Raw genomic sequence first — 17,690 nt, forward strand, 5'->3', positions numbered from 1 at the left:
TTGGTGGGTGGGTGGGTGGAGAAGAGTATTGGAATTTTAGTTCAGAAGATGAGAAGATCGAGATGAGTGTAGTGGCATTTTTTAAGAAATCTACGTGTGTATGTAATTTGCGTGGCTGGGAATGAAGGGTTGAAGTATCAGTTTTGGAAAGGTTCAGAATGGCTGCGAAAAATCCTGGAATAAGAAAGATAGAGTGAAGTGAGTACTTATTCAAATTCTCCCCAAAACATAATAGAAAACTGGATGTGGCAGCATCAAAAAAGAAAGAAAAGTGAATAATTTATTTTGTTTGGATTGTAATCCACCACATTCAAACCATTATCCTCTGATTCTCGCACAGTGGAGGGAAGTGAACCTTCCTTTCCCTTCAAATTTCCAAATTTAGAGTACTTCATTCACTCGACAACCAATCCTTGCTTTGATCTCAACGAGCCCTTGAAACCTCCTCAGCCATACCACTTGAGGTTTTCTCATATATACGGTACTTGCACTGCGGGAACGAAGAGGGTCTCCACAAGCGGCACAAATGAAACTGTTGCAGCAAATGCAACAAACCATTGCCATCTCAGTACACTCAGTAACCCATCAATGCCGTCAATTTGTCCACATCAGGTCTTCCTGCTATTATACCTCTCCTTGTCTGTGTATCACGTGACATATCACGTGCACCACCAACTGCCTGCGGCCCAAGCTCCATCGCAAAATTTCCAGATCAACCTACTCCCTTCCCCAAACCTTCCCCTCTACCGCCTCCAATGAAAGACGTCGTCGTTGACGTGGCGCCCAAGTGCATCAAGGGCCTTGAATTCAGCGCTCTCTCGTCCAAAGAGATCGTGGCGCAGTCCGAGGCCGAGGTCACCACTAGAGACCTCTACGACTTGGAAAAGGGCAGACAAGTCAAGGAAAGTGGTGCTTTGGACACACGAATGGGAACCTCGTCCAACGCAGTCGAGTGTGCTACGTGCCATGGTAACTTGGCTCTGTGCCACGGTCATTTTGGCCACGTTCGCTTAGCACTTCCTGTGTTTCACGTGGGTTACTTCAAGCAGATCATCAGAGTGCTCCAGTGTATCTGTAAGCTGTGTGGAGCGGTGTTGTTGGACCAGAACACGAAACGCAAGTTCTTGGCCGACTTGAGACGCCCCAATATTGACAATTTGCGCAGAATGAAAATCTTGAACAAAGTGGTGGACCAGTGCAAAAAACAGAGAAGGTGCTTGCAGTGTAACCATGTCAACGGCGTGGTGAAGAAAGCTGCGAGTGGCGCTGGACCGGCTGCTTTGAAAATTTTTCACGACACCTTCAGGTTCATTGGCAAGAAGCCTACTCCTGAAAAGGAGTTCTGGGATAAGGAGTTTGACGAGGTGTTTATGAGGAATCCAGAGCTCGAGAAATTTGCAAAGAGAGTGTATGAGGACTTGAATCCGCTCAAGGTTTTGAATTTATTCAAGCAGGTGTCGCCTCTTGATTGTGAGCTTTTCGGCATTGACGCCTCCAAGGGCGGCAGACCTGAAACGTACATTTGGCGCTACTTGCCTGCTCCTCCCGTGTGTATACGACCTTCGGTGATGATGGACGCTCAGTCCAACGAGGACGATTTGACGGTGAAATTGACCGAGATCGTCTGGACCTCCTCCCTCATCAAGGCAGGTATCGAGAAAGGTATCTCTATTAATAACATGATGGAACAGTGGGACTTTTTGCAGCTTTCGGTCGCCATGTATATCAACTCCGATGCAGCAAACCCGGCGCTACTACCTGGGAACATGGGCCTGGGCCTGAAAAGTGCCAAACCAATCAGAGGCTTCTGTCAGAGATTAAAGGGTAAGCAGGGTCGTTTCAGAGGTAATCTTTCCGGTAAGAGAGTCGACTTTTCAGGTCGTACAGTTATTTCGCCAGATCCAAATTTGAAAATTGATGAAGTTGCCGTTCCCGATCGAGTGGCCAAAGTGTTGACCTACCCTGAAAAGTGTACTCGATACAACCGTCAAAAATTGCAGAAATTGATTCTCAACGGCCCCAATGTGCATCCGGGTGCTAACTACATTTTGAAGCAGAATGAGGTTGCCAAACGCAACTTGAAGTTCGGTGACAGGGTCAAGCTTGCCAAGAATCTCCGAATCGGCGACGTCGTTGAGCGTCACATTGAAGACGGTGATGTTGTTCTTTTCAACAGACAGCCTTCTTTGCATAGACTTTCCATCTTGTCTCACTACGCCAAGGTCAGACCATGGAGAACCTTCAGACTCAACGAGTGTGTTTGTACGCCATACAACGCTGATTTTGATGGTGACGAGATGAACTTGCATGTTCCTCAAACTGAGGAAGCCAGAGCTGAAGCCATCAACTTAATGGGGGTGAAAAACAACCTTTTGACGCCAAAGTCTGGTGAGCCTATCATTGCTGCTACTCAGGATTTCATCACTGGCTCGTATATTATCTCCCACAAGGATTCTTTCTTCGATAGAGCTTCTTTGGTTCAGCTCTTGCTGATGATGTCAGACGCAGACTTGCATTTTGACATTCCTCCACCGGCTATCTTCAAGCCCGTGGCTCTTTGGACAGGTAAGCAGGTATTTTCCCTCTTGATCAGACCCAACAAAAAATCCAAAGTTGTCATCAATGTGGATGCAAAGAACAAGACTTTCCATCCTCCCGCTAAAGGTCTTCCGAACGAAATGTCGCCCAACGATGGTTTTGTGGTGATCAGGGGATCCCAAATTCTCAGCGGTGTCATGGATAAGTCCACATTGGGTGATGGTAAAAAGCACTCTGTGTTTTATACAATTCTCAGAGACTACGGTCCTGATGAGGCAGCAAATGCCATGAATAGAATGGCCAAGCTTTGTGCCCGTTTTCTCGGAAACCACGGTTTCTCCATTGGTATTAATGATGTCACACCAGGTTCTGATCTTAAGCTGAAGAAAGAGTACATGGTTGAGCAAGCCTACGCCAAGTGTGATGAGCTCATTGATCTTTACAACAGGGGTAAGTTGGAAACACAACCTGGCTGTAACGAAGAGCAGACGTTGGAAGCGAAAATCAGTGGTTTGCTTTCCAAAGTTCGTGAAGAAGTCGGTGACGTCTGTATCAGAGAGCTTGATTCCCTCAACTCTCCATTGATCATGGCTACATGTGGTTCCAAAGGTTCCACGTTAAATGTTTCGCAGATGGTCGCTGTTGTGGGTCAGCAAATTATCTCGGGTAACAGAGTGCCTGATGGTTTCCAGGACAGATCCTTGCCCCACTTCACGAAAATGTCGAAGACACCCCAGTCCAAGGGTTTTGTACGGAACTCTTTCTTCAGCGGTTTGAGTCCTCCAGAGTTTCTTTTCCACGCTATTTCGGGTAGAGAAGGTTTGGTTGATACTGCCGTGAAGACTGCCGAAACAGGTTATATGTCTAGACGTCTTATGAAGTCTCTTGAGGATCTTTCTGCTCTGTATGATCAGACGGTGAGAAACTCGCTGAATGGTATCGTTCAGTTCACTTATGGTGGTGATGGCTTGGATCCTTTGGACATGGAGGGCGATGCTCAGCCAGTAAACTTTAACAGACAGTGGGATCATGCGTTTAACGTCACTTTTGACATCAGCGATAGAAGCTTGAGACCATATGAAATTATGGATGTTGTAGACAACGTCCTCAGGCCATTGGAGGACAAGCTCGTGAGGTACGACAACCTTGGAAGGGTTGTTGATGTTGATATTGGTGATCGTGTGGAGTTGATCGACCAGAAGGATGCCGAGAGATCTTTCTACAAGTCACTTCGTGAATATGTGCATAAGAAGGCTACTCAACTTGCCCAGTACAGAGAGAATAAGCACTTGAGACCATACTTGACGAAGATCGATGATGATGTTGACATGGATGTGGACGAGGTAGAAGACGAGGTCAACACCCATGCTGTCAATCAATTGCTCAAGATATCGGAAAAATGTGTGATTGAGTTCCTCAACCAGTGCTTCTACAAGTACAAGAGGGCCAAGGTTGAACCAGGCACCGCAGTGGGTGCGATTGGTGCACACTCTATCGGTGAGCCAGGTACTCAGATGACGTTGAAGACATTCCACTTTGCTGGTGTGGCGTCCATGAACGTCACGTTGGGTGTGCCCCGTATCAAAGAAATCATCAACGCCGCAAAGGTCATTTCCACGCCGATTATCAACTCTGTATTGGTCAACGACGACGATGAGGTTGCTGCGAGAGTTGTCAAAGGAAGAATAGAGAAAACCTTGCTTCGAGATGTTGCATTCTACATTGAGGATGTCTACAAAAATGACATGGCATTCTTGTCGATCAAGATTGATCTCAAAACTATCGAAAAGCTCCAGTTGGAGTTGACTTTGGACAACATTCGCCAGGCTATCGCCAACGCTCCTAAACTTAAGATCGCCAACAACGAAGTGTCCATCTATGGTAAAGACAGGATCAACGTTTTGGTGACCCACAGAGAGCTGAAGCTGGAGAGCTTGGCCAAGACAGCGCTGTCAGACTACAGATTGGCCGAGGCCAACACCACGCTTTTCTTCAGAATGCAGCATCTCAAAAGAGCTCTTCCCGACGTTGTCATCAAGGGTCTTCCCAACATCTCACGTGCTGTAATCAACATTCGTGACGACGGCAAGAAGGAGTTGTTGGTGGAGGGCTATGGCTTGAAACAAGTGATGGCCACAGACGGTGTGGTGGGAACCAAGACTACCACTAACCACATCTTGGAGGTGTACGAGACCCTTGGTATCGAAGCAGCAAGATCCTCCATCATTGGCGAAATAGACTACACCATGTCCAAGCACGGTATGAGCGTGGATCCTAGACACATTCAGCTTTTGGGAGATGTGATGACCTACAAGGGTGAGGTGTTGGGTATTACCAGATTTGGTCTTTCTAAAATGAGAGATTCTGTGTTGCAGCTTGCTTCGTTCGAGAAGACCACGGATCACTTGTTTGACGCTGCCTTCTTCATGAAGAACGATAAGATCGAGGGTGTTTCCGAATGTATCATTTTGGGCCAGACCATGGGAATTGGAACCGGTGCATTCAAAATGGTGAAGACGTCTAATTATGACGAGAGCAAAATGAAGCCGAAGGAGACTCTTTTCGAGAGTCTTTGCGTGGCCTAGGATGTTTTAGGTCAGCTATGTATATTAATAGGAAATAAAGGAATCGGAATAGACATCACACAGTAGTCATCAACGGTGTTCTACGAGTGTTCAAAAGTACATTTAATTGCGTTCTTGAAATATTCAGGCTTTCCGTCAATCAGTTTTGGAATTAAGTCAAGGCTCGAATTTTAATCTCGTCGTCTGTGATTTCATCAGTCTTTCGAACATCACATTTCAACTAAAATTTGCAACCATTTCTGTACATTGCAAACGCACCACAGTAACGACAATTATACGCCTCTTCTATACCCATCTTCCTATTTTTTTTAAAGACCATATAGCTTTATCCAGATGAAGAAACTTAGTCAAAGCATTCGAAATTACTGTGAAGGGTCTTGAAGAAAGAAACCTGTAAATGCCATACTTGTAATCCTCCAACACTGGAGGACTGCACACTTGAGCCCACTATCAACTGAATCAACATCAACCTTCTTCTACTAAACCTTCACTCAAATGTCCAGAGACTCAATCTACTCAAGGGTCCACTTTTCCCATGCTAGGCAAGTGGAGTTCATGGAGGACTGGCGAAACTACCATGTGCCTTTCGACGATATCGATACCGCTCGGCTTAACCAGGCTTCTGTAAACATCTTCCCTCAGTTTTTGCTAGAGGAGGAAGAAGACGGAGCCATTCCGCTCAATCTGGCTGCATTCAGCTCGAAAGTAAACAAGCTGAAGAACCTTCTACGGCAGCCTATTTGGACTGATTTGGGAACTGAACAGCTTCGAGCGGACGCCAAATCCACACGGCTTCCCGATGAGACGATCCTCAAATCGCTCCACAGCGCAGTAGGTGAAGAATCGCTCACAAACTTTCTCTCCAATGGCTACAACAATGAACAATCTGTGTTGGCCAATGATAACTATAATGTCTCGGACAGCTGGCTGAATGTGACATCGGAATACCCTATCAACCACACGTTTTCTAACAGACTACGCTCTACAAGCGGCAACAGATCTAGTGAAATGCAACACTTACACACCCCTCAATTGGGCCGGATCCGTCAAGCGTCTCTGGAGAGATACCAAACTCCCATTGGGCGTATTGTGCGGTGAAATATTAGGTAATGGGCATTAAGCATTAATAGTACATGTGTATATGAAGGTTTATTCTGCCAACAAAGTGATGCGGTCTTTTTCGATCTCTTCACGAAGCTGTAGGAGCTGCTTCCTTCTTGCGGCTGCACGCTCGTGTCTATTCTTGATCCTTACCGCGGCAAGCACGAATTGGGCCACTGCTTTAAACGTTGGCTTCTTGCGTGGCTGGCGTTCGAAGTCGGGATGAATCCCCAAAAGTGCTGTTTTGGCAAGCTCGCTACGGAATTCAGCATCTGCATTGCGAAGTGACGACATTACCATCGAATGCACCAGTGCTATGTCGTTTGCCTTGTTCTGGAGGTCGTAAAGCTTGGCTTTGTAAAAAAGAAGCTCGTTTTGTTGGAGTCTTTGCTCGGTGGAGCTCTTACCCGCGTGCCTGGGTGCAATGAATGGATTGGGCGTCGAAACTTGGGCCAATTTGGCGTTGAGAGAGTCTATGTGGGCCTGTAGTTGGGCGTTGGCTTTCCTCACTCGGACAATCTCCTCAGAGTTTCGACTCGAGTTCTTATACTCAGCAATGTCGATATCATTAATCTTCCTTGCAAGCCTGTTGCAATGACGAGTGGTCCTTGTGAGTTCCAGATCTAAGTTTTTCGCTCGAATCTCGAATTGAGTTTTCTCCAGTGCCAACACTTTCATATCTGTCTCCAAGTTATCAATTACCTCCTTGAGCTTATTCTTATCCTTTTGCGAAGCGCTAAGTCTGCTTTCTAATTCAGCGATCCTCTCTCTATAATCATCCAAGGCAGCTGAGATTTCAGTCTTTCTCGAGTCATTCTGTTTAGCTTGCAAAGCTTTGTAATCACGCTTCAACTCTTCAAGCTGACTCTCAAGAAGAGCGACCATCGCAGAGTCGTCAGGCATCGTCTCAATTCTCGTACGCTCCTTCAAAAGATCGATTTTGTTTTCATAATAACGTTGCTGCTCAGTGAGCTCCTTTTGAAGTCTCTCTAACTCACGCTCCAGGCGTTCTTTCTCACGTTGTAGAGATTGCATTTCGTAGTTCACTTCAGCCTTTGCTGCGTATGATTCCTCGTACCTCTTACCATTGACGTCACGACTCAAAGACCTCAAGCGTGACTCAAGCGCATCGATGATTTCCTCTTTATCCCTCACATTGGTTTCGAGCTTACTTTGCGCAAGCTTGCTGTCCTTCATTTTTGATTCCAATTCGTGTACCTCTGCGAGAAGACGTTCTTTGTCCTTGACGGTAACATCTGATAACCTCCTGACTTCCTCGATCTCCCGCTCGAGTTGTCTATTGGTGGATGTGACGGACTCAACCTGGCGTTCAAGTCTATATATCTTGTCTTCGTCGCGCTTCTTCTCTAGTTCATAGTACATTGGATCGGAGCGTTGCAGTTCCCTCTGTGCAATTCTTAACTCAGCTTTGAGTTTTTCAAGCTGAGTTTCCTTGGCGTCAAGATCTTCCTTCAAAGACTCATACTTGATCGTGCTCCTCTCCATTTCTTCAACGAGACTGTTATACTCTTTCTCATAGAAGTCAACCCTCTCATGCAATTCATCGATTTCATACTGCTGATCATTCTTCAAATGAAGTCTGTTGGACAACTGATCCTCCAAATCAGCAATGACATCTTCGAGGTCACGTTTTTGTGACTTCATCTTCTGGGCATCCAAGCGTAGCTCCTCAATTTGATCCTCGTAGAACTTTGCGGAGCTGTCCCTTCCTCTATTTTTATCAACAGAACCGCTTGATGCCAACTCACTCTCTAAGTGAGCATTTTTACGTGAGAGACGATCGACTTCATGCTGCTTCTCAAGGAGGTCGTCTTCTTGGGCACGTATCCGTGCTCTAAGTTCTCTAGCCTCCGTAATGGCCTCCTTGAGCTGCTGTTCACGCCTGCTAGAGCTTGCGGTAAGCTTGCTCATTTGTGCTTGCAAGTCATCAATTTGCTTCTCTTTGCCAGGATCCTTGGACCGTATTTGGCGGACAAGGGCATCCAAAGAATCTCTTTCGTCTTGAAGAACTTTCAACTCATGGTTCAAAGAGTCGATTCTTTGCTCCAATGCATCTCTTGTCGACTTCAACGATTTTGCGTTCAGTTCAATGGTCTCTTTTTCGCCCTCTACCAGCTTTAGATCTTCTACTGCCTCGCGAAGTTTTCTCGTGAGTATTTGACACTCACTCTCTAGCTCCAGAATACGTTCATTGGCGTCCAGTGGCACTTTCAGTTGCTGAAGCTCGAGTTGGTGCACGCGCGCTCTTAATTCATTATTTTCCTCATGAAGGTGTGTCTGGTTGAGGTCAACCTGGGAAGCCGAATCGGTGAGTTTCCTCCGGAGCAGCTGGTTTTCATTCTGCAAGCGTTCTAATCGCTCGTATAGTTCATCGGAGACATGGCTCTTGCTCAGCTCCGTACGTAATTGCTCCAACTGAGCTCTCATTTCCATGATTATATCGTCCTTTTCTGCCAATGCCTCCTTATACAGCAGCTTTATCGCGTCCATGGCCCTCTGAGGGCTGTCACTGGCTTCTACCGTCTCGGACCCGGTTCTCAACGTGTCAAGCTCCTCTAAAGCATGAGCCAAATTCTGCTTGAGCTCCATGTTCTCATACACCATGTTTCTCTGTTCTTCGGGTGTTTTACGCATATACTTTGTCAACGTGGCCACTTCAAACTTCAAGTTGTAGTTTTCTTGCTGGAGCGTCTCGAGTTTCGAAGTGAGTTCCTGAACCAGCCCGCCTCCATCACCTACTATCTTATCTCTTTGTCTGAAGAACCCATCAAAAAGGCCACCCAGACGCGCATTGTTCAGCGATGTGAGGGAAGAAACACCCTGTATTTGCAGCTTCATCAGATTCTGAGTCTCTGTATTGTCTGTGTTTTCAAAACTCGTATCTATCTGCGAGTTGGAGATCTTGTCGCTGTTTATGGCCATTCGATGGACCTCCGGCAGACTCGACTGCTGTGGAGGGCGCCTCTTGCCTATGGGTATGAATTCCCACTTGGTACTCCTTTCTGGAGGCACCAACGAGGATGCAAACATGGGCAAGCTGGAATGGAGATGTGAATGAGATCGATTTGTTTGTGTTTTGGTAGTCGCGATCGCGATGTTGTAGGTGTATAATTCACGTGACTGGTCACGCGAAAATAACGTGACAATGCTGTCAGAGAGTAACAGTTCTGCTAACGTGAAATCTCCTATAAGCAAAATAAGCTTTAAAATGATGTAGGCAATTTTGACCATTATGTACCTTAAACATCTTCGGGAATCAAGTGCATCCTTTGGGCGTCCACCTTTCATTGCTCCAGATTGAGAAATGGCTGCGAAAAACCAGCACAACAGATACTTTCTCATTTACCTCATTCATGTCATTTCTATTACAGTCTATATGGGCCATAAAAAAAAAAAAAACTTTCGTTTTCTTTTTTTTTTTATATTTTTCTCAGACCACAGTTGCTTCGTTGACAGCTATGTGCTCGCTAAGAGCACTCTTGAAGTCTTCCAAAGCCTTCGCTGCTTTACCCAGCTTTATGCTATCCACGGCAAGAGCCATGCCCTCTTCCCAGTCTTTGGCCAACCCAGCAACATATGCTACGGCAGCAGAGTTCATCAAGATGTAGTCTACCAAGGGATCATTGATAGTTTTCAACATGTATCTGGGAGAATCCTGGCGCAAGATGTGCAACAAGGTCTCTGCGTTCTCCTCAGGCGTTCCACTGCGCACAGAGGCTAGACTGTGCTCAGGAAGCTTGAAGTTTTTGGGTGAGATGACTGTTCTGGTGATTTCACCTTTCTCGTCCACGAGCCAGCACTTGGTGTTACCTGTCGGGCTGATTTCGTCGAGGCCAATTTCGCCCCACACGACCATGGTCCTTTCGTGAGCCGGGCTCTTTTGTGCAAGCTGAGCAGCCGCCACAGCATACAGCTCACCGAGCTTCTCAGAGTACACACCAAGAATACGGGCTCGAAGTGGGATTGGGTTCATGAGAGGACCCAAGATGTTGAAAATCGTGGGAATGCCCATTTGCGAGCGGATGTGCGCCACTTTGCCCATCCCTGGATGGAAGGAAGGTGCAAACAAGTAACAAAAGTTGCTTTTCTTAACAATGGCCGGCGTGGTGTCTTTGTTGACAACGCTAAGATCCACACCCAAACACTTGAGAAGATCGCCGGACCCGGAGGTCGACGTCAGCGCCTTGCCCCCGTGTTTACACACATTGAGCCCCATTCCAGCTGCCACTATGGCCGCAGAGGTCAGGACATTGAATGTGTTCTGGCCATCTCCTCCAGTGCCAACAATGTCAACGTAGCCCTCCTTGGCAACGAGCTGCGGAGGGATATGGTCGGAGAACTCTAGAATCGTCTGCACAGCAGCAGCTATGAATTCTGGTTCGTGATCAAGCCCACGCATTCTGAGAGCAGTGAGGAACGCAGCCAGCTGGATATCGCTGGGGATTCCGCGGAACATCGACTTGAGAACGGTGCTCAAATCTGTTGGGGTGAGGTTTGGCGGCTCCAAAAATAGCAGCTTTATATATGGCGTGAGCACATTCTTGGTGGACATGAGAGAATGTTGAAGGTTGATCGACTGTAGTTAATTTTTCATGAGGGTAGTGTTGATAAACGCACGTGATGCTGCCGGCGATGAAAGTCCAGTGAATCAGAGAAAGCCGGGGTATTATGGGCTGTGTGTTTATGTGAATGGACACTTGCAATTATTGCTAGAAGGTGTTGTACGACTGACATTTACAGCTTTTGCGGCGTGGGACTGACAATTTATTGGGTGACCGATGTATCTATCAGTGCGATATAGTGAGTGATTAAAGCTGCTTTTCGCAGCCATTTCTTTGCGTTCACTTTGAGTCTGAATTATTCAAAAAAACACTTGCTTATGCTTCAAAACCTTTCGAAAATATCACCAGCTTCTATATCCTTCCTCAGTACTCATCCTCCTCACCCTCTTCGACATCAATTTCAAACGACATCTCCTTATCAACATCCAAGTATGAGTCACACATGCACCACACACTCAACCTGTGGTGGCCTGCAACAGGAACCGTGAACTCCATTTTGATGTCCTGTGTCTCGTGTGCAACCGTCGTCTTCTTTATGCCGTAAAGTTGTCTTGAATCTGCATCACCAACAACAACCCACCAGCCTTCGCGCTTCTGTCCAGGGAATCGCGGAGCAACGACGTCAAGATCCTCCATTTCCTCATCTCTCTCGATCGTGACTGTGATGAGCTTAGGCTCCCCAGCAACAACTGAATCTTTCAAGTCAAGCTTGTATGAGACATCAATATTGGGGTACTTGTTCACCAAATCGGCCACATCCTGTAGCTCCTTGCCTTCGAGTTGAAGAACATCGTCTCTTTCTTCATCCTCCAAAGTCATGATATCATAAATCGTCTCCACGTTGTACTTCTTGCAACGCTCAAGCATTCCGCTGTTGACGTGGGGAATCTGCTTGAGAGGCGACTCTTTATTCCACATCCCCTGAATGAGCATCTGCGAGAGATCCATTGCTTGAAGTGCATTGAGGTAACCTTCGGAGGAAAGGGAATCAACGCATGCATAAACAAGATTCAAGATAGATTTCAAGATTATATTGAGATCCTCAGCAAGATCGGCTGGTAACTTGATCCTTGACAAGTGGGCCTGTACAAGCAAAAATGCCTTTGTCAGGGAAGCTTCCAATACAACGTCGGATCCAACTTTGAAGGGTACGACGCTAGCCAATTGCGCCAAAGTATGCTCGTCGTCTGGCCTATAAATAAGCAGCTCGAATTGCGTTGAAGATGTAACAGTTTCCAAAATATCACGGAGTCTCGACTTGGCAGTGAGCTTCCCAAAAAGCTGCATGGTTTGAAAACTTACGCTGTAATGGGAAGCAATCATTGCACCATTAAGTGGTAACATTTCTTCCTCCTCCTGATCTTCATCTTCATCTTCATCTTCATCGTCGTCGTGAAGCTCGATCAAGCCAGAATCAGCCAAATCTTTCAATGTGCTTTCAACAAGATCAGACAAAAATTCGGAAACTTCAACATGGCCCACGCTTTTAAGGCCATAGAAGCTGGGATTTTGTACCAAACGACGGTAAAAGAATGTGTATGTGAGCCAGTCTACACAGTCTTGTCTGGAGCGGAAAGTCCTAGCTGCAATCTCATGGACGAACGCATCGTGCAAATCAAAGGATAAATAGCTCTCCAACGGCATACCCTCGTTGAGGAACTTGGAGTAGTACGTCACCCTTGGTGCATGGACGAGTCCCAAAACCCGGCCCTCGCTACATGTTCCCACCATCTCCAAAATATCGTTTAAGTAATAGTCCGAGGGTTGTGATATTTCGTGGACTTGTGAACCTAGAATTACCACATTTCTGGCTTTGGGAACACAGATGCCACAGTCTTTTGTTGCAATAGCGACACTGAGTACCCCGTTCGTAAAAAGCCTTTCCATGACAATCCTATCTCTTCCCAGCATGCCTAAATGGAAGAAACCCACTCCTTTTTGAACAAATTTCCGTAGTATAGCCACAGATAATTTCAGCACGTACGCTTCAACATCGTCAGACTTCAGAAATTTGGCGATATCGGGAAGGATCTCCAACGCTGCACTCTTACTGGAAACGAAAACAATGGTCGAGTCTTTAGTTTCATTAAAGAAAGCGTTCACTTTGGGCAAAAGCTGTTTCACAGGCGGGGACCCACTGTAGGCTTCAAGCTTGATTTCTGTCATTGGTTTGAAACGCTCAAAAGCCTCGAAGTTGAGAATATTCTGCTTAGTGCAGCCCAACCACTCTCCAAGATCTCTTCCATACAAGAGCGGATGAGATAAGGCAACGATTCTAAGCTCTGATTTCAAATGAGCGCTCATGAGACGAACTCTAGACAAAGCAGTCTCATAAGCAGTTCCTCCGCTACCTCCACCAGATACTAAGTGAACATCATCGGCCACCACTAAACCTATTTGTGTTACAGCTTTTCTCAGGCGCCAGCGCCTCGTGAGAGCATCAAACTGAGCAGGAGTGGCTAGCACAAGATGAGAAGTTGCCTGAATCTTTATATCTGCAGAAAGTTCTCCAGTTAGCTTGGCAATTTGCTTAGGAGGATCGGTCAAGTTGGCGAACTTCTTCTCCCAGGTTTTCAAGGTAGCATCAATAAGGTCTTGCGAAGGCTGAAGATAAATAGCACGCTGTTTGTTCTGTCTCCAGTGATTGAGAATTGCAAGTTCAGCACAGACGGTCTTCCCACCACCTTTCGCTATTCCCAAGAATATGTTATCATTTGTTTGCCAAAGCGCATGGAAAGCCTGAGATTGAAATCTGTTGAAATGAGAGAACTCGAAGCACTCAATGAATTTTTCATCTTTTAATGCAGCGGTTGGTACGCTCTGGCCATCTAATAACTCAGTAGCAGACAGCGGTTTCTTCGGAAGCTGTGTATGAAACATCTCTATGGGACGTCTCCACAAGCAGTTTAACCACTTTTCACTGACTGCTGTGAAGAAAAGATTGGGCGGAAGCGGCGAAGAAATAGGCACGAATATATCGAGTGCAATGGTCCGCTGAGCATTCCTTGGAGTTATTTGCAAGATGTCGCTGAACAAGATAAGCTCGCCGTTTACATCCTCAACCATAATGAGGAAATTCTCTTTGCTTCCGTGGAGAATGCTGTTCCACACCCAATTGGCATTGATATCTGCCAGAATTCGCAATGTATCCCGTGAGATGGGTTGAGCAGTGCAACTGATCTCTAGTTTGGGGAAATTCTGAAGCAAGTCATAAAGATTTTGACTCTGTCCTTTCAAGTTGAATGCCTCAGCGAGCTCTGCAGCATCTAAATTTAAGTAACTTATAAATGGTAAGTGGGAAGCTTCTGTTGCCCTGATGATCTCAGGAGAAGCCAATGAACCATATTGTCTAAAAGGTGAGGACGTGTTCCAAGTTCTCTTTTCGACTATCTTGCACAATTCCAAAGTAATGAGTGAAGCAGAAGCCCAAAGCTTTTTCACGCAAATTTCGTGGATCGCTCGAAGCAAACGGCCAGCTGATTGCGTGATGTATATCATGTCCGCCATGAGTGCAAAGCCCTCTAGCAGCAAGTGTGCAATGTACGCCTGGAGCAAGACGTTGATCTTAGCCAAGGGTTCAGTGGGTGGCTCCTTTATAGCAATGGGACACTTTTCTGCAAGCTTAGCAATTTCAAGCTTCTCTTCTTGTCTGACAGGAACATATTTGAATTCTTCAGAAGAGGCAAAAACACGGAGCACATCGATTTCAGACATCCACGGTTTGAGCTTGTTATGATACATGAAAATAGTTGAGTGGCCGATGTAGAATGAAGCAGCAATCTTCCCCAACTCTGTAGGAATCACTTTTCCAGAGTCTTCATCGTAGGTGATCAACTTGTGTTTATGCAAAATTGTGAACGCTGTATGCGCCAAATCTGCTCTCTTCCAGTAAAGAGCTTTATCATTCTCATATTCGGCACCAACTTGGTACAATTTAGGAGATTTGAGCATTCGGATGTATAAATATGTCTGGCCGAGGTAGTCCACGGCATTGTCCAAGTTCTTGATTTGTCCTAAAACGGATTCAGCGTTCAAATTGTCTGCCAATCTGCTCATAAGTTGCGATTCAATTGGAAGCTGTTGGTTCAAAACAGCCATGTAATACTGAAGCTGGTCATGTGCGGTGATAATCACACCCACACCAGACTTATCGTAACGAGGTCTACCAGCACGACCAAGCATTTGTAAGATATCTTGAGGCAGAAGCTGAACCCAGGAACCCTTCTCGGGGTTGTAAGTGTCGGTACCTTTAATAACGACAGTGTGGGCTGGCAAGTTCACACCCCAAGCCAATGTTGCGGTGGAGACAAGCACCGAAATATGACCTTGAGCAAAAAGATCTTCAACCGTTCCTCTATCCTCTTTCTGAAGACCAGCATGATGAATACCAAAACCGGAGGGTAGAATCTGGCTCAAGTTCTTGTTGCGGGCGTTTTCTGCCTCCTGTTTCAAAATCTCCTGTGCACCAACACTAGAGCTTGTGACCAGTAATTCATCTTCCGCAGCTTTTTCCGAGAGCCACTTAGCTGTCTTGTAGGTGTCTTTTCTGGAGTGCACGAATATGATGAGCTGATGATTGTTTTTGATACACTCTTTCATCTTATCGTAACACGCCTCATTCATAGCTGCAACTTTACGAATAGCTTTCTTTTCCTTGATGCCAATATACTGCTGCTCCAATGGACAAGGACGGTACAGAGCATCAAAATAAAAGAGTCCCTTCTTTGGGTCAACATCAATGAATCGAGCAACGTCTTCATAATTGGGCAATGTCGCTGAGAGACCGACTATTCTTATATCTGGCGTACGCTTTGCTCTTACAATGATGCTTTCCAATACAGGTCCTCTATCGTCGTGAAGCAAGTGGATTTCATCAATGATCAAGAGCTTGACCTGCTGGGCGTACAGAGACTCTGTCAGTTTTCGGGTAACTATATCCCATTTTTCTGGCGTGGTGAACAAAATTTGAGTCTCCGCAATTTCTTTTTGGCTGAGACTTGAGTCTCCAGTGAATTCGTTTACCACAACTCCAAACTGCGAGGTGAGCCTTCTTTGAAATTCTCTTGTCTGCTCTGCAACCAAAGCTTTCAATGGGGCGACATACACAGCCTTGAATGATCTCAAAGCAATTCGGCCAGTATGCTCATCACGGTAGTTAGATAGAAGCCGAAGAAATGTAAGCATGGCAACATTGGTTTTACCTGCACCTGTAGGAGCACAAAGTAGCAAATTTTCATCACTTTTGAACGCTTGAGGGTAGATCTTGGACTGAATTGGATTCAATCTCTGCGTCTCACCAGCAGGAAAGGCTGCCTGAGCCCATTCCGGAAGGTCGGATATTGGTACAAGGTCTTCATCAGATGCAGCAGGCCCCTCGAGAGCTGGAACCGAAATGATATCATAAAGTTTTTTGTTTTGTTGATATGAGCCCTTTGGGAGACTCACCTTCGACGTGGCCATAAGGTTACCGCCTTGTTCGAAAACAAGACCTTCAAGATCCACTAACTTAGGTTTTCGGATCTCTGGCTTTGTTTTCTTCAGAGGTTCACCAGAATCCAGAGCCCTTCTCTTTTTGGGTTGCTCATTGGTAACACCAAATTCACTTAATAGCAGATGAAGACCCATTTCTTCCATCTCTTTAAATGCCTTTTTCTTATCGCCACTGAGGACTTGTAACTGGAACACTATCTTCCACCTGTAATCTATGCAAAGCTTCACCAAATCTAGTAGCTTGTACTCAGTGACCTCGAGAAGCTTGTTTTCAAGGTCGTTTTGGGAAAGCTCTTTATCAGCCATAAGCTTAGAAATTTGTTTGCACTTGTCACGAATTTGCTCCTGTTCCAACTCAGGGTTCAGAGCTGCCACACTGCTGTACAAGAAGTCACGCTTGATATCCTGCAAGGCCAACACTTTGGTCTGAGGGCTCTGTGTCGTTGTCAACTTAACTGACACTATATCCTGTGGAGCAGTTTCTGCAATTTCGAAATCATCCTGGACATCTTGAACGCCCTCAGGCTCTACTACCACGTTCAGGTGCGCTTCTTGATCACTTTCATCTTCGAATTCTATGGCCAATGCCTGACTTCCATTAGTCACCGTATTTTCCTTCTTTTGGTCGTGGAAGTCTGTTATCTTTTGTGACGCTTTCACCATCTCCCCTAGCTGTTGGTCACTGAGCTTTACCGAGAGTAGTTCTTCAATGTCAGCCTTTTTTGCTTCAACAGGCAAATCTCCGTTCTTCAACACCTCAAGCACGGTATCTGCCGCAGAGAGAATCACACTATGTGACTCGTCTGGAATGTACTGTCGTATCTCACTGATAAATTCCTCGAAAGCCACGGCATTGGACTCCGTAGTGGGCTTGTATGCTATATCTTCTAGATTAAGGTCTCTCTGCAAGGATAGAGCTCCACTCTGGGTGCTAATGTGTTTCTGCTCAGTTGGTTCCGCACTTGGTGCTTTTGCCTCCCTCTCTTCAACCCTGGCTCGAGAGCCCATATCCTTCATGGAGATTTGGCCTGCTAGAGACTTAGGTGCCGAGTCTGGCTCATTGGCTCCCAGAGACCCCGCATTGTTGGCCAATGCAACACCAGCTAGCTCTTTTTGGGAGTAGCCGCCGTTTCTTTGCGTATCGGACATGGCTCGGGAAGATACGTGAAGAGTAGATTGTGGTTTATGGTGGTTCATATGGTGATGAGGGCACGTGATGAGATGGTTGGTGAAGAGGACCATGGCATTTTGCAGCCATTCCAGCGTACAGATTGAAAAATTTTTGGGGTTTCATTGATAGAAGATCCCCTTTAAACTGGATGGGGTTATTTGTAGCTAATATTCTTCTGCTGACTCGTTACTGGTGCTGTACAATTCTTGTGTGAATCAGGTT

At 46.0% G+C, this 17,690-nt stretch overlaps 5 protein-coding genes across 5 annotated transcripts; 2 read left to right on the forward strand and 3 right to left on the reverse strand. All coding sequences in view use genetic code 12, as the record gives it.

Moving 5' to 3' along the window:
- Positions 1 to 755: 755 nt before the first annotated feature.
- Positions 756 to 5,123, forward strand: CJI96_0002311 (DNA-directed RNA polymerase III core subunit RPO31; the record flags this gene model as incomplete). Its single annotated transcript, XM_029035826.2, has 1 exon — positions 756 to 5,123. The coding sequence occupies one exon, from the start codon at positions 756 to 758 to the stop codon at positions 5,121 to 5,123; it is 4,368 nt and encodes a 1,455-aa protein (XP_028891068.2).
- A 495-nt stretch (positions 5,124 to 5,618) lies between these two features.
- CTA6 (Cta6p) lies at positions 5,619 to 6,221 on the forward strand (the record flags this gene model as incomplete). The annotated part of the gene is made up of 1 exon (XM_029035827.2): positions 5,619 to 6,221. One exon carries the CDS (start codon positions 5,619 to 5,621, stop codon positions 6,219 to 6,221), a length of 603 nt encoding a protein of 200 aa, XP_028891069.2.
- Positions 6,222 to 6,272: 51 nt separating this feature from the next.
- Positions 6,273 to 9,275, reverse strand: CJI96_0002313 (uncharacterized protein; the record flags this gene model as incomplete). The annotated part of the gene is made up of 1 exon (XM_029035828.2): positions 6,273 to 9,275. One exon carries the CDS (start codon positions 9,273 to 9,275, stop codon positions 6,273 to 6,275), a length of 3,003 nt encoding a protein of 1,000 aa, XP_028891070.2.
- A 400-nt stretch (positions 9,276 to 9,675) lies between these two features.
- TRP4 (anthranilate phosphoribosyltransferase) lies at positions 9,676 to 10,797 on the reverse strand (the record flags this gene model as incomplete). The annotated part of the gene is made up of 1 exon (XM_029035829.2): positions 9,676 to 10,797. The coding sequence occupies one exon, from the start codon at positions 10,795 to 10,797 to the stop codon at positions 9,676 to 9,678; it is 1,122 nt and encodes a 373-aa protein (XP_028891071.2).
- A 373-nt stretch (positions 10,798 to 11,170) lies between these two features.
- On the reverse strand, positions 11,171 to 17,446 carry CJI96_0002315 (ATP-dependent RNA helicase BRR2; the record flags this gene model as incomplete). Its single annotated transcript, XM_029035830.2, has 1 exon — positions 11,171 to 17,446. The coding sequence occupies one exon, from the start codon at positions 17,444 to 17,446 to the stop codon at positions 11,171 to 11,173; it is 6,276 nt and encodes a 2,091-aa protein (XP_028891072.2).
- Positions 17,447 to 17,690: the final 244 nt, after the last annotated feature.

Source organism: Candidozyma auris, chromosome 2 (assembly GCF_003013715.1).
Source record: "Candidozyma auris chromosome 2, complete sequence".
Taxonomy (NCBI): Eukaryota; Fungi; Ascomycota; class Pichiomycetes; order Serinales; family Metschnikowiaceae; genus Candidozyma; species Candidozyma auris.